Raw genomic sequence first — 17,430 nt, 5'->3', positions numbered from 1 at the left:
GTGTTTCCCTGTAAGAGATCCTTGCCACTTGTCAGATGGTATGCTGAAAGCATCTTTACAATCTTCAGAGTTAATGAGCAATGCTATTGACTTTTTAGTCCATTCTGGTGCACTGTTTTTCTTATGCACAGGAACTAAAACACAAATATTTATTATGTTGTGCTTTGTGTGGCATCAAAGAAAGAGTCATCCCAACGGTGTCCCTTAGCTGATTGTTCTCAGTCCGAGGGCTGTGAATGCTATATTATACATGTGGCAACGATTTACAGAGTTTTTCCTGAGTGATGATGCCAAAGGCAAAAAATGTTAGGATCTTTGGTCGCATATTGATAGTGATGTGGAAAAAAGTATACTCTATTGCATTCTTAGAATTTTACAGGAGAGCATAACTGATATAGTGGACATAATTAAAAAACTAGAGTCTGAAAACACCCTTGTCTGCCAAGTGTTCGGCATAATTGGTGTAGATGTGAAACATCTCCTGCAGAGTAGGCTGGGCAACCCCTTTAGTGACTTTGGCACGGCAACATGTTCCATGTTAGAGTATTTGCCACTTGGTAAGCAAAGCAATGCTGAAGAGCAATTCAGGAACTTTTATTTTACAATGTATGAGAAATGGGTTGCACTGATGCATAGAAATGTCCCTTCACCACCAATGGCATTTGAAGTCAATGAAACCTCACTGTGGTATGTCCGAATGAGGTCGCACACTGCTCGGCCCATCAGCGTGTGACCCCGGAGCATGATGGCCGATGTAGTCGGTATCAGCGGGTGCGCTTCTACCAGAGTGTTGAGTCTTGAGGGTGTTCACTGGTGTGCTTGCCATCCCTGGACACATGTTTCGCGTTCATTAACACTCATCAGCAGGGATTAGGCGTGTGCACGGGGTTGCTGCGTGGGCTGCCGAAAATATTTTTAGGTCCAGATACCTCTTAAGGCGTGCAGGTGCGTTGTCTCGAGGTCGTCACCTCCACCGGCTCAAGGGAACCTGTATAAATAGTATGTCCGAATGAGGTCACACACTGCTCGTCCCATCAGCGTGTGACCCCGGAGCATGATGGCCGATGTAGTTGGTATCAGCGGGTGCGCTTCGACCCGAGTGTTGAGTCTTGAGGGTGTTCACTGGTGTGCTTGCCATCCCTGGACACGTGTTTCGCGTTCATTAACGCTCATCAGCAGGGATTAGGCGTGTGCACGGGGTTGCTGCGTGGGCTGCCGAAAATATTTGTAGGTCCAGATACCTCTTAAGGCGTGCAGGTGCGTTGTCTCGAGGTCGTCACCTCCACCGGCTCAAGGGAGCCTGTATAAATAGTATGTCCGAATGAGGTCGCACACTGCTCGTCCCATCAGCGTGTGACCCCGGAGCATGATGGCCGATGTAGTCGGTATCAACGGGTGCGCTTCTACTTCTCACTGCGCTTCTCACTGTGGTACTCTGTACAAGTTCTAGATCCCTTCCGTAAAGGAGAATTTCCTGTGTAGTTTCGAAAGTGCTGCTTCATTTTTGACCACTTCAATAACTCTGAGGGCATAAACACCCAGCTCAATGCAATTGTTGCAGAACTGAACTTGCCCTGAGAATCACAATCTTCAAGTGCACCAGTGTTGTAATGGAAAGCTATGTCAGTGGCCAGAGTTAACAAATTGTGTACTGGCTGTTTTGTTGCCCATCTCAAGTGCCAATGTTGAGAGCGCCTTTTCACAGAAGTTTACATGGGAATGAAAGAGCGCGCGCACATGACCAAAGACTCACTGAAGAAGTATTGTATGGTGTACTACAATTTTAAGTTTAATTTTCAGAAATCTATTTGGACCTCATATACACTATACGTACACTGTCTATATACCATGCGCTATCAGTGCAGAAAGCAAGCAATAATAAAAGCAAAATGTTCCATAAACACCGGAAAAACACTGTTTCTGTTGCTTTTAATGGCGCAAAAATGTATAACCACTGATAACCATTATTTTTCTAACGTATTGAAATCACTTGAAAACACTACCAAAAATAGAAACGGAAAACAGGAAAGCCTAATAATGTTTTATGCTTGTCTCGCTTTCGTTTTCACTGTTTGGTTAATAGGTTCCATGCTGCTATTCTTGCTGTGTGGGGAGCTGGTCAGACGTGTTAGTCGTGTGTAACTGTAAGTACTTTAGGCTTCAGTTAGTGCTTGCTCATGGTCATTTTCAGACTTTAAACTTTCTCACCCAGTCGTCTTGCTTTCTTTGTTGAAGTGGCTTCCGCTTCTATGGTGGTTCACTGTGGTGTAAAAAAAAAAAATTGATGGCAGATCCATCATGCCATGGGTGGCATGGCAGATCTCTCAGCAATCTTTTAATTTTCTGAAGACAGACCACCAAATTGATGGTCTCTGTTTGGAAAAAGGAAAGCAGCATCCCTTGTGCTCTGGACAGTTATTCCCCGCACGTGGGCGCCATTTTTATATTTTTAGGTCGAAGACTACCAGACAGCGCATCTGTTGCTTGAGATATTGGGGACTTGGGAATGCATTCCACCCATTGCTTACTATTGGCTTTGCCTTTTGTCATCTACACTTGCTTACTTTCCATTGGCTGGCTTTATTTGTATTAGGCCATCCAGCTTGTTTTTGTTCCTCCGTAGAGCATAGCCTGTTTACCACTTCACTGACTGGCTCCTTGTATTCTTCCACAAATGGATGCTTTCTGGGCACTTTTTCTTTCTTTTTCATGAGGGACTCCACGAGAGTACCTGTGTTTTCACTTGTCTTCTTTGAAAGCAAGTTCAGGAAGCAGCAAACAGTGTACTTCTTGAAAGAGGTTCCTGCCTCCTATCTTTCTGCTTGACTGATTCTACTTATCATTGCTACTAACCTTGCATGCCTGTGAGGAACACAATGTTCTGGCTACAAGCTTGTTTATTTTGGTTACTGCTCTTTACTACTGACATAACGTAATCCTCTTCCTCCATTCCACACCCACGTCATAAGCCCTAAAGTAAGGAAGTGGGGAGGGAGGGGTGCTGAAGTACCCCAGAAATAACCTTGTTGGAATTCAGAAGTACATAAGCAAAAACAAGCCTTTGCATTTTGCTTTTATCTTGGCAAATTTGCTATTCATTCAAAGACGGAGGCCAAATGTTAGGCTCTGTCTTCTGAAGGAGGTTGGTGTTTACTTTTCTTTCTCTGACTGCAAAGCGAGAGACTTTATGTGACAATCTTGCTGGGTGCTAGGGTTGTGAAAGGAAAGGGTTTGGGATGTTATAGTTTTGTAGCACATAACAACATTTAAATGCCAGTAAATGAACTGTACGAATATTTCAGAGTGTATCAGAATTAGGAAAGCACAAATGAAGCACATTTTTTTTACTAATTCTTAAGTGTTGTGGAGACAAATATTTTAATAGGATCAAATCAGCAAACTAGGTGATGCCAATTTCTACACTTTATCATTTCTGTGCTGTATAGTTTTATCAGTAAAACTGTATATCTGTGCAAATGTAATGGAAATTTCATTTTAAAATGTGTTGTCTGTAATGGCAGTGTGCTACCACACCATTCATACTCCACTCTATGTCACTCCACTCTACGATACTCTACTCTATGCTACTATACATCACTTCACTCTACAACACTCTACTCAATGCCACTTTACTCTCTTCCACTGTACAACATTCTACTCCACTCCCTTCCACTCCACTCTATGCCACTTCACTCTATGCCACTCCACGACACACCACTCCACTATACTCCACTCTACAACACTTTACTCTACGGCGCTCTACTCCACTGTATGCCACTCTACTCCAATCTATGCCACTCTACTCCAATCTATGCCACTCTACGACCCTCCGCTCTGTGACACTCCATGCACTCTACTCCATTTTGTAGGAAGATGATATACATTTGAAGGGTCCTTGTTACACCCCCCTCCCCACCCCCTTATTGTATTCCATCTTGCTGCCTTTTATGTGGTTTTACATTTTTTAATTGCTAGAAATGTTATAAGTTACCTTTGTATAAAGGTAATGCTGTTTTTTATTGTCACACGTTTTATGGATATTTTTTTCTTTCTTCTTCTTAATTCGAAATAACAATAAGATATGATATTTTTAGATTGGTGTGGCTGGGTTATTGCCACTCCACTCTATGCCACTCCACCATATCCCACTTCACTTTACTCCACTCTATGCCACTCCACCATATCCCACTTCACTTTACTCCACTCTATGCCAATCCTCTCCACAATATACTGCTTGACTCTACTCCACGACACTTTACTCCACTCTATGAAACTCCACTCTACAACACTCTATAACACTCCACTCTACGATACTCCACTCTATGACACTCCATTCCATGACACTTTACTTCTTTTTTTACCACTCCTCTCTACAACACTCCACACAACTTTAGTCAACTCTATGCATTTCCACCTGATGACACTCTACTCCACTCAATGCCTTTCTACACCCCTCCGCACTATGCCACTCCACTCTATGCAACTCTACTCCACTCTATGCCACACCATTCTACGCCACTCTACAACACTTTGCTCCCCACTACACCACTCCATATCACTCTAGGCCACTTTTCTCCACTCTATGCCATTCCACTACATGCCACTCCACTCCACTCTACAACACTTCATTCAACAACACTCCACTCTATGTGATTCCACTCATTGCCATTCCACTCTGCAACACTCTACTCCACTCTGCGAAACTCAACTTTATGCCACTCTACTCCAATCTATGCTACTCAACTCATGCAACTCCACTCAACTCTATGCCAGTGTGTGCCACTCCACTACATGATGCTCTACACCACTCTACTCCACTCCACTCTATGGCACTTCACTCTAAAACAATCTACTCCAGTCTACACTACTCAGGTCTGTGCCACTCCACTCTACACCGCTAAACTCCACTGTACACCACTCCACTCTATGACACTCTACTCCACTCCACTCTACGACACTCTTCTTCTCTTTAGAACACTCTACTCCACTCTGACGCTCCATAATACTTTACACCACCCCACTGTACGCCATTCTTCTCAATGGCATCCTACTCCACTCTACGACAATCCAATGTACAACAATGTACAACACTGCACTCTATGCCACTCAACTCTGCAACACTCTATGCCACTCCACTCTACTCTACTCCACACTGCGCCACTCTACTCCACTTAATGCCACATCGCTCTATCCCACTACACTCTATGCCACTCCACTCTACGTCACTCCACTCTACTCTATGCCACTCCACGTTACTTCTCTCTATCGCCTCCACTCTACTCCACTCTGTCACACCTTTCTACAATATTCTACTCCACTCTACTCCATTACACTTTACTCCATTCTATGACATTCCAGTTTACAACACTCTATAACACTCCACTCTACCACACTCTATTCCATGACACAACACTTTATTTTTCACCAATCCACAGTATGACATCCCACACCACTTTACTCCAATCTATGCCACTATACTCCACTCTATGCCACACTATGCCACTCTACACCTCTCCTGTCTAAGATTCCCTACTTCACTCAATGCCTCTCCACTCCACACCACTTTATGCCACTCCACTCTACTCCACTCCACTCCATACCAATCCACTCTACTCCACTCTGCAAAACTTCACTCCACTCCATGCCACTCCACATGACTCCACAACACTCTACTCTACTTTGACACTCTACTCCACTTTGATACTCTACTCAACTTTACAATACTCTACTCCAAACTATGCCACTCCACTGAATGTCACTCCACTCTATGCCACACCACTCTACACCACACCACTCTACACCAGTGTACGACACTCCACCTTAGGATGCTCGACACCACTCTTCACCACTTTACTCCGCTCTACGCCACTCCACTCTATGCCACTCTACTCCAAACTATGCCACTCCAGTCAATGCCACTCCACTCTATGCCACACCACTCTACACCACACCACTCTACACCATTGTACGACACTCCACCCTACGATGCTCTACACCACTCTTCACCACTTTACTCCGCTCTACGCCACTCCACTCTATGCCACTCTACTCTGACACTTCACTCTATGACATTCAACTCTATTCTATGCTTCTTGGCTCTGCGCCACTTCACTTTATGACACTCCACTCTACTCCACTCCACTCCACTCCACGGCGCCCTTCTCCACTTTAGGACACTCAACTCCACTCTTTGACACTCCATAACACTCTAGGCCACCCCACTCTTCTCCATTACTCTCTACAGCATCCTACTCCACTCTACGACAATCCACTGTGCAACACTGCACTCTACTCCACTCTATGCCTCTCCACTCAACGCTGATCCACTCTACACCACTCCACTCTACTCCACTCTACACCACTCCACTCTACGCTACTCCACTCTACACCTCTCCACTCTACGCTACTCCACGCTACTCCACTCTACACCACTCCACTCTACTCCACTCTACACCACTCCACTCTACGCTACTCCACTCTACACCTCTCCACTCTACGCTACTCCACTCTACACCACTCCACTCTATGCTACTCCACTCTACGCTACTCCACTCTACACCACTCCACTCTACACCACTCCACTCTACGCTACTCCCCTCTACACCACTCCACTCTACACCACTCCACTCTACACCACTCCACTCTACGCTACTCCACTCTACACCTCTCCACTCTACGCTACTCCACTCCACTCTATGCTACTCCACTCTACGCTACTCCACTCTACACCACTCCACTCTACACCACTCCACTCTACGCTACTCCCCTCTACACCACTCCACTCTACACCACTCCACTCTACACCACTCCACTCTACGCTACTCCACTCTACACCTCTCCACTCTACGCTACTCCACTCTACACCACTCCACTCTATGCTACTCCACTCTACGCTACTCCACTCTACACCACTCCACTCTACACCACTCCACTCTACACCACTCCACTCTACGCTACTCCCCTCTACGCCACTCCACTCATCCCTTTGTTTACTTGGGAGTGAAGGGAGAGGCTGGAGTTTTCGATCATGGCAGGTGTGATGTGCTGCTGTTTGACATTTGTTTTAACTCGAAGGGTGTTTTTATTTTTTCCTAAATATTTTCTTGTGCAGGGCACTATCGCAGGCTTTCCCAAATGTGATGGGCTCCCCAAGTCCCAGAATGATATTGAATGGTGGTAGCAGGAGGGAATGACCCAGGCTTCTTTGAGGGGGCAACTTTAAACCTTTGATTCAGGGTTATGCTATACCCAGATTGCAGCAAGGAATTTCAGGTAGGAGAAAATGTTACTCCAGAGGGCTGTTTTAGTATCACAGCATTCCTGGAAGCTAGGTGCAAAGGTGACATCACAGGGCCGTCCATCGCATCGATGGAAAAAACTCCTGTCACGCTTGGGTTGAGTCTGAAAAGTGGGTATTGTAAATCGATGAGTCTCTGAGAGGGCTGACAAAGGGGTCCCCCTACTCTGGCAATGGAGACAGCCCCCCCCCCGGTCAAAAGTGAGATGCACATGTATACTCTACTATGAACAGTTTCTAGAATCAATCAGATGGCAAATTCCACACCAAGATCACATCGCTGAGATCATTAGAGAGTTTGGAGATGAAAGTCACGACAAATACCAATGTAATCACTGTCGGCCCAGCTGCCAGGGGGCATCCTCTCTAAGTTGAGCTTGAGCACATCTGGCGAGCAGAGCAGAGGTAGCACGAGCAGGAAACGTGGCAGCTGTGGGGGCTGAAGCCAAGCATCAGTATTCGTAATGCCCCATCCTTCATTGCAGGAGGCTTTCATTGCATCTGAAGAGCGCCCCCGTGAGGCTGAGAGCAGCAATGTCGAAGGACTACCAGGACCTGCACTCCCTGGACCCTCACGAGGAAGGTGTCAGCAGGAGCGGATACAGTAAGGAGGGATGTGGGGGGTGGGGAGGGGGGGGGGGGGAGAGGTGTTGATGAGAAGGAGAAGGAAGTGACTGGAGGAACCAACGAGTACGGGAAGCGTTGATGAGCCGAGACAAGGTGTGCACAAGGGGCAGACATTAGAGAAAAATATAAGAGAAAGTATACACGTTAGTGAGAGGTAGAAAAGAGAAGGCAGACAGATGAGTGGAAAGGGGAAGAAAAACGAGGAGAGAAGGAGACAAGAGTTAGAGAAAGAGGAAAGTCCAGTGTGGGATAATGCAGAAAGCAGAGATCGGGGGAGAGAGTAACACCAAGGAAAGAAAAAAAGCCGCATGAGGGGAAAGACAGCGCAGAGGAAAAAAGAAAGCTGGAGGGCAGAGAAAGGGAAAAAAGATGAGAGGGGGAGAGAGAAGAACGGTGGATTAATGGGCAGGGAAGAAAAGGAAGACCGGAGAGGTAAGAGACACACAGAGGGGGAGAAAATGTAATTTGTTGCCTTACTCAGAAGAGATGAGTAGTGACCACGGAATGAAAGGTGTAGAGACACGGCGAGCAGAGTCAGCATGAGACAAAATATGCGCCTGTACCCTCTCTTCAGTCTCCGTACCTCTCACTGTGGGTCTATACCCCCTCTATGCCTCTCACTGTGAGTCTATACCCCCTCTATGCCTCTCACTGTGAATCTATACCCCCTCCAAACCTCTCACTGTGAGTCTATACCCCCTCTATACCTCTCACTGTGAGTCTATACCCCCTCTTCACCACTCACTGTGAGTCTATACCTCCTCTTTGCCTCTCACTGTAAGTCTCTGCCCCCTCTTTACCTCTCACTGTGAGTCTATACCCCCTCTATGCCTCTCACTGTGAGTCTATACCCCCTCTATGCCTCTCACTGTGAGTCTATACCCCCTCCAAACCTCTCACTGTGAGTCTATACCCCCTCTATACCTCTCACTGTGAGTCTATACCCCCTCTTCACCACTCACTGTGAGTCTATACCTCCTCTTTGCCTCTCACTGTAAGTCTATACCCCCTCTTTGCCTCTCACTGTAAGTCTATACCCCCTCTTAACCTCTCACTGTGAGTCTATACCCCCTCTTAACCTCTCACTGTGAGTCTAGACCCCCTCTTCACCTCTCACTGTGAGCCTATACCCCCTCTTTACCTCTCACTATGAGTCTATACCCCCTCTTCACCTCTCACTGTGAGTCTATGCCCCCTCTTTACCTCTCACTGTGAGTCTATACCCCCTCTTCACCTCTCACTGTGAGTCTATGCCCCCTCTTTACCTCTCACTGTGAGTCTATACCCCCTCTTCACCTCTCACTGTGGGTCTATACCCCTCCAAACCTCTCACTGTGAGTCTATACCCCCTCTATGCCTCTCACTGTGAGTCTATACCCCCTCCAAACCTCTCACTGTGGGTCTATACCCCTCCAAACCTCTCACTGTGAGTCTATACCCCCTATATGCCTCTCACTGTGAGTCTATACCCCCTCCAAACCTCTCACTGTGAGTCTATACCCCCTCTTTACCTCTCACTGTGAGTCTATACCCCCTCTATACCTCTCACTGTGAGTCTATACCCCCTCATCACCTCTCACTGTTAGTCTATACCCCCTCTTTACCTTTCACTGTTAGTCTATACCCCCTCTATACCTCTCACTGTTAGTCTTTACCCCCTCATCACCTCTCACTGTTAGTCTATACCCCCTCTTTACCTCTCACTGTGAGTCTATACCCCACCATACCTCTCACTGTGAGTCTATACCCCCTCTTCACCTCTCACTGTGGGTCTATACCCCTCCAAACCTCTCACTGTGAGTCTATACCCCCTCTATGCCTCTCACTGTGAGTCTATACCCCCTCCAAACCTCTCACTGTGGGTCTATACCCCTCCAAACCTCTCACTGTGAGTCTATACCCCCTATATGCCTCTCACTGTGAGTCTATACCCCCTCCAAACCTCTCACTGTGAGTCTATACCCCCTCTTTACCTCTCACTGTGAGTCTATACCCCCTCTATACCTCTCACTGTGAGTCTATACCCCCTCATCACCTCTCACTGTTAGTCTATACCCCCTCTTTACCTTTCACTGTTAGTCTATACCCCCTCTATACCTCTCACTGTTAGTCTATACCCCCTCATCACCTCTCACTGTTAGTCTATACCCCCTCTTTACCTCTCACTGTGAGTCTATACCCCACCATACCTCTCACTGTGAGTCTATACCCCATCTTTACCTCTCACTGTGAGTCTATACCCCACCATACCTCTCACTGTGAGTCTATACCCCCTCTTTACCTCTCACTGTGAGTCTATACCCCCTCTATACCTCTCACTGTGAGTCTATACCCCCTCTATACCTCTCACTGTGAGTCTATACCCCCTCATCACCTCTCACTGTTAGTCTATACCCCCTCTTTACCTTTCACTGTGAGTCTATACCCCCTCTTCACCTCTCACTGTGAGTCTATACCCCCTCATCACCTCTCACTGTTAGTCTATACCCCATCTTTACCTCTCACTGTGAGTCTATACCCCACCATACCTCTCACTGTGAGTCTATACCCCCTCTATGCCTCTCACTGTGAGTCTATACCCCCTCCAAACCTCTCACTGTGGGTCTATACCCCTCCAAACCTCTCACTGTGAGTCTATACCCCCTCTATGCCTCTCACTGTGAGCCTATACCCCCTCTTCACCTCTCACTGTGAGTCTATACCCCCTCTTTACCTCTCACTGTGAGTCTATACCCCTACATACCTCTCACTGTGAGCCTATACCCCCTCTTCACCTCTCACTGTGAGCCTATACCCCCTCTTTACCTCTCACTATGAGTCTATACCCCCTCTTCACCTCTCACTGTGAGTCTATGCCCCCTCTTCACCTCTCACTGTGAGTCTATGCCCCCTCTTTACCTCTCACTGTGAGTCTATACCCCCTCTATACCTCTCACTGTGAGTCTATACCCCCTCTTTACCTCTCACTGTGAGTCTATACCCCCTCTTTACAACTCACTGAGTCTATACCCCCTCTTTCCTCTCACTGCGAGTCTATACCCCCCTCTATACCTCTCACTGTTAGTCTATACCCCCTTTTCACCTCTCATTGTGAGTCTATGCCCCCTCTTCACCTTTCACTGTGAGTCTATACCCCCTCTTTACCTCTCACTGTGAGTCTATACCCCTACATACCTCTCACTGTGAGCCTATACCCCCTCTTCACCTCTCACTGTGAGCCTATACCCCCTCTTTACCTCTCACTATGAGTCTATACCCCCTCTTCACCTCTCACTGTGAGTCTATGCCCCCTCTTCACCTTTCACTCTGAGTCTATACCCCCTCTTTACCTCTCACTGTGAGTCTATACCCCCTCCATACCTCTCGCTGTGAGTCTATACCCCCTCTTTGCCTCTCACTGTAAGTCTATACCCCCTCTTAACCTCTCACTGTGAGTCTATACCCCCTCTTCACCTCTCACTGTGAGTCTATACCCCCTCTTTACCTCTCCCTGTGAGTCTATACCCCTCCATACCTTTCACTGTGAGTCTATACCCCTCCAAATCTCTCACTGTAAGTATATACCCCTCTTCACCTCTCACTGTGAGTCTATACCCCCTCTTCACCTCTCACTGTGAGTCTGTGCCCCCTCTTCACCTTTCACTGTGAGTCTATACCCCCTCTTCACCTCTCACTGTGAGTCTGTGCCCCCTCTTCACCTTTCACTGTGAGTCTATACCCCCTCTTTACCTCTCACTGTGAGTCTATACCACTCTTTACCTCTCACTGTGAGTCTATACCCCCTCCATACCTCTCACTGAGTCTATACCCCCTCTTCACCTCTCACTGTGAGCCTATACCCCCTCTTTACCTCTCACTGTGAGTCTATACCCCCTCTTCACCTTTCACTGTGAGCCTATACCCCCTCTTTACCTCTCACTGTGAGTCTATACCCCTCCATACCTCTCACTGTGAGTCTATAGCCCCACCATACCTCTCACTGTGAGTCTATACCCCCTCTTCACCTCTCTCTGTGAGTCTGTACCCCCTCTTTACCTCACTGTGAGTCTATACCCCCTCTTCACCTTTCACTGTGAGTCTATACCCCCTCTTTACCTCTCACTGTGAGTCTATACCCCCTCTTCACCTTTCACTGTGAGTCTCTACCCCTCCATACCTCTCACTGTGAGTCTATAGCCCCCCATACCTCTCACTGTGAGTCTATACCTCCTCCTTACCTCTCACTCTGAGTCTATACCCCCACCATACCTCTCATTGTGAGTCTATTCCCCCTCTTCATCTTTCACTGTGAGTCTATACCCCCTCTTCACCTCTCTCTGTGAGTCTGTACCCTCTCTTTACCTTTCACTGTGAGTCTGTACCCCTCCATACCTCTCACTGTGAGTCTATACCCCTTCTTCACCTTTCACTGTGAGTCTATACCCCTCTTCACCTTTCACTGTGAGTCTATACCCCTCCATACCTCTCACTGTGAGTCTATGTCTCCTCTTCAATTCTCACTGTGAGTCTATACCCCCTTGTTATCTCTCACTGTGAGTCTATGCCCCCTCTTTACCTCTCACTGTGAGTCTATATCCCCTCTTTACCTCTCACTGTGAGTCTATACCTCCTCCTTACCTCTCACTGTGAGTCTATACCCCCACCATACCTCTCATTGTGAGTCTATTCCCCCTCTTCATCTTTCACTGTGAGTCTATACCCCCTCTTCACCTCTCTCTGTGAGTCTGTACCCTCTCTTTACCTTTCACTGTGAGTCTGTACCCCTCCATACCTCTCACTGTGAGTCTATACCCCCTCTTCACCTTTCACTGTGAGTCTATACCCCTCTTCACCTTTCACTGTGAGTCTATACCCCTCCATACCTCTCACTGTGAGTCTATGTCTCCTCTTCAATTCTCACTGTGAGTCTATACCCCCTTGTTATCTCTCACTGTGAGTCTATGCCCCCTCTTTACCTCTCACTGTGAGTCTATACCCCCTCTATACCTCTCACTGTTAGTCTATACCCCCTTTTCACCTCTCATTGTGAGTCTATGCCCCCTCTTCACATTTCACTGTGAGTCTATACCCCCTCTTTACCTCTCACTGTGAGTCTATACCCCCTCCATACCTCTCACTGTGAGCCTATACCTCCTCTTCACCTCTCACTGTGAGCCTATACCCCCTCTTTACCTCTCACTATGAGTCTATACCCCCTCTTCACCTCTCACTGTGAGTCTCTGCCCCCTCTTCACCTTTCACTCTGAGTCTATACCCCCTCTTTACCTCTCGCTGTGAGTCTATACCCCCTCCATACCTCTCGCTGTGAGTCTATACCCCCTCTTTGCCTCTCACTATGAGTCTATACTCCCTCTTAACCTCTCACTGTGAGTCTATACCCCCTCTTCACCTCTCACTGTGAGTCTATACCCCCTCTTTACCTCTCACTGTGAGTCTATACCCCCTCTTCACCTCTCACTGTGAGTCTATACCCCCTCTTTACCTCTCACTGTGAGTCTATACCCCTCCATACCTTTCACTGTAAGTCTATACCCCTCCAAACCTCTCACTGTAAGTATATACCCCCCTCTTCACCTCTCACTGTGAGTCTATACCCCCTCTTCACCTCTCACTGTGAGTCTGTGCCCCCTCTTCACCTTTCACTTTGAGTTTATACCCCCTCTTCACCTCTCACTGTGAGTCTGTGCCCCTTCTTCACCTTTCACTGTGAGTCTATACCCCCTCTATACCTCTCACTGTGAGTCTATACCCCCTCTTTACCTCTCACTGTGAGTCTATACCCCCTCCATACCTCTCACTGTGACTCTATACACCCTCTTCACCTCTCACTGTGAGTCTATACCCCCTCTTCACCTCTCACTGTGAGCCTATACCCCCTCTTTACCTCTCACTGTGAGTCTATACCCCTCCATACCTCTCACTGTGAGTCTATAGCCCCACCATACTTCTCACTGTGAGTCTATACCCCCTCTTCACCTCTCTTTGTGAGTCTGTACCCCCTCTTTACCTCTCACTGTGAGTCTATACCCCCTCTTCACCTTTCACTGTGAGTCTATACCCCCTCTTTACCTCTCACTGTGAGTCTATATCCCCTCTTCACCTTTCACTGTTAGTCTCTACCCCTCCATACCTCTCACTGTGAGTCTATAGCCCCCCATACCTCTCACTGTGAGTCTATACCTCCTCCTTACCTCTCACTGTGAGTCTATACCCCCACCATACCTCTCATTGTGAGTCTATTCCCCCTCTTCATCTTTCACTGTGAGTCTATACCCCCTCTTCACCTCTCTCTGTGAGTCTGTACCCTCTCTTTACCTCTCACTGTGAGTCTGTGCCCCTCCATACCTCTCACTGTGAGTCTATACCCCCTCTTCACCTTTTACTGTGAGTCTATACCCCCTCTTCACCTTTCACTGTGAGTCTATACCCCTCCATACCTCTCACTGTGAGTCTATGTCTCCTCGTCAATACTCACTGTGAGTCTATACCCCGTCGTTATCTCTCACTGTGAGTCTATACCCCCTCTTTACCTCTCACTGTGAGTCTATACCCCCTCCATACCACTCACTGTGAGTCTATACCCCCTCTTCACCTCTCACTGAGAGCCTATACCCCCTCTTTACCTCTCACTGTGAGTCTATACCCCCTCTTCACCTCTCACTGTGAGCCTATACCCCCTCCTTACCTCTCACTGTGAGTCTATACCCCTCCATACCTCTCACTGTGAGTCTATAGCCCCACCATACCTCTCACTGTGAGTCTATACCCCCTCTTCACCTCTCTCTGTGAGTCTGTACCCCCTCTTTACCTCTAACTGTGAGTCTATACCCCCTCTTCACCTTTCACTGTGAGTCTATACCCCCTCTTTACCTCTCACTGTGAGTCTATACCCCCTCTTCACCTTTCACTGTGAGTCTCTACCCCTCCATACCTCTCACTGTGAGTCTATAGCCCCCCATACCTCTCACTGTGAGTCTATACCTCCTCCTTACCTCTCACTGTGAGTCTATACCCCCACCATACCTCTCATTGTGAGTCTATTCCCCCTCTTCATCTTTCACTGTGAGTCTATACCCCCTCTTCACCTCTCTCTGTGAGTCTGTACCCTCTCTTTACCTCTCACTGTGAGTCTGTACCCCTCCATACTTCTCACTGTGAGTCTATACCCCCTCTTCACCTTTCACTGTGAGTCTATACCCCCTCTTCACCTTTCACTGTGAGTCTATACCCCTCCATACCTCTCACAGTGAGTATATGTCTCCTCTTCAATTCTCACTGTGAGTCTATACCCCCTCGTTACCTCTCACTGTGAGTCTATACCCCCTCGTTACCTCTCACTGTGAGTCTATACCCCCTCTTTACCTTTCACTGTGAGTCTATACCCCTCCATACCTCTCACTGTGAGTCTATAGCCCCACCATACCTCTCACTGTGAGTCTATACCCCCTCTTCACCTTTCACTGTGAGTCTATACACCTCCATACCTCTCACTGTGAGTCTATGTCTCCTCTTCAATTCTCACTTTGAGTCTATACCCCCTCTTCACCTCTCTCTGTGAGTCTGTACCCTCTCTTTACCTTTCACTGTGAGTCTGTACCCCTCCATACCTCTCACTGTGAGTCTATACCCCCTCTTCACCTTTCACTGTGAGTCTATACCCCCTCTTCACCTTTCACTGTGAGTCTATACCCCTCCATACCTCTCACTGTGAGTCTATGTCTCCTCTTCAATTCTCACTGTGAGTCTATACCCCCTCTTCACCTCTCACTGTAAGTCTATGTCCCCTCTTCACTTCTCTCTCTGAGTCTATACCCCCTCTCTACCTCTCACTGTAAGTCTATGTCTCCTCTTCACTTCTCTCTCAGTCTATACCCCTCTCTACCTCTCACTGTGAGTCTATACCTCCTCCATACCTCTCACTGTGAGTCTATACCCCGACCATACCTCTCACTGTGAGTCTATACCCCCTCTTCACCTCTCACTGTGAGTCTGTACCCCCTCTTTACCTCTCACTGTGAGCCTATGCCCCTCCATACCTCTCACTGTGAGTCTATACCCCCACCAATACCTCTCACTGTGAGTCTATACCCGCTTTTCACCTCTCATTGTGAGTCTATACCCCTCCATACCTCTCACTGTGAGTCTATAGCCCCACCATACCTCTCACTGTGAGTCTATACCCCCTCTTCACCTCTCTCTGTGAGTCCGTACCCCCTCTTTACCTCTCACTGTGAGTCTATACCCCCTCTTCACCTTTCACTGTGAGTCTATACCCCCTCTTTACCTCTCACTGTGAGTCTATACCCCCTCTTCACCTTTCACTGTGAGTCTCTACCCCTCCATACCTCTCACTGTGAGTCTATAGCCCCCCATACCTCTCACTGTGAGTCTATACCTCCTCCTTACCTCTCACTGTGAGTCTATACCCCCACCATACCTCTCATTGTGAGTCTATTCCCCCTCTTCATCTTTCACTGTGAGTCTATACCCCCTCTTCACCTCTCTCTGTGAGTCTGTACCCTCTCTTTACATCTCACTGTGAGTCTGTACCCCGCCATACCTCTCACTGTGAGTCTATACCCCCTCTTCACCTTTCACTGTGAGTCTATACCCCCTCTTCACCTTTCACTGTGAGTCTATACCCCTCCATACCTCTCACTGTGAGTCTATGTCTCCTCTTCAATTCTCACTGTGAGTCTATACCCCCTTGTTATCTCTCACTGTGAGTCTATGCCCCCTCTTTACCTCTCACTGTGAGTCTATACCCCCTCTATACCTCTCACGGTGAGTCTATACCCCCTCTTTACCTCTCACTGTGAGTCTATGCCCCCTCTTCACCTTTCACTGTGAGTCTGTACCCCCTCTTTACCTCTCACTGTGAGTCTATACCCCCTCCATACCTCTCACTGTGAGCCTATACCCCCTCTTCACCTCTCACTGTGAGCCTATACCCCCTCTTTACCTCTCACTATGAGTCTATACACCCTCTTCACCTCTCACTGTGAGCCTATACTCCCTCTTCCCCTCTCACTGTGAGTCTATGCCCCCTCTTCACCTTTCACTGTGAGTCTATACCCCCTCTTCACCTCTCACTGTGAGTCTGTGCCCCCTCTTCACCTTTCACTGTGAGTCTATACCCCCTCTTCACCTCTCACTGTGAGTCTGTGCCCCCTCTTCACCTTTCACTGTGAGTCTATACCCCTCCAAACCTCTCACTGTAAGTATATACCCCCTCTTCACCTCTCACTGTGAGTCTATACCCCCTCTTCACCTCTCACTGTGAGTCTGTGCCCCCTCTTCACCTTTCACTGTGAGTCTATACCCCCTCTTCACCTCTCACTGTGAGTCTGTGCCCCCTCTTCACCTTTCACTGTGAGTCTATACCCCCTCCTTACCTCTCACTGTGAGTCTATACCCCCTCTTTACCTCTCACTGTGAGTCTATACCCCTCCATACCTCTCACTGTGACTCTATACACCCTCTTCACCTCTCACTGTGAGTCTATA

The 17,430-nt window shown here is 47.8% G+C and overlaps 1 protein-coding gene across 1 annotated transcript in view; it reads left to right on the top strand.

Annotated features, from left to right (window-relative positions):
• Positions 1-17,430, top strand: part of LOC144799394 (asialoglycoprotein receptor 1-like) — a 171,761-nt gene that overhangs the window by 65,444 nt on the left and 88,887 nt on the right. The window contains exons 3-4 of the mRNA XM_078670684.1: positions 2,084-2,144; positions 7,783-7,901. Coding sequence (XP_078526810.1) covers positions 7,832-7,901 — 70 coding nt within the window. The 5' untranslated portion in view covers positions 2,084-2,144; positions 7,783-7,831. The remainder of the gene's footprint in view (positions 1-2,083; positions 2,145-7,782; positions 7,902-17,430) is intronic.

The sequence above is a fragment of the Lissotriton helveticus genome, chromosome 12 (assembly GCF_964261635.1).
Source record: "Lissotriton helveticus chromosome 12, aLisHel1.1, whole genome shotgun sequence".
In the NCBI taxonomy this organism is placed as follows: Eukaryota; Metazoa; Chordata; class Amphibia; order Caudata; family Salamandridae; genus Lissotriton; species Lissotriton helveticus.
The sequence above is the reverse complement of the archived record's forward strand: the minus strand, read 5'-3'. Positions and strand labels throughout refer to the sequence as shown.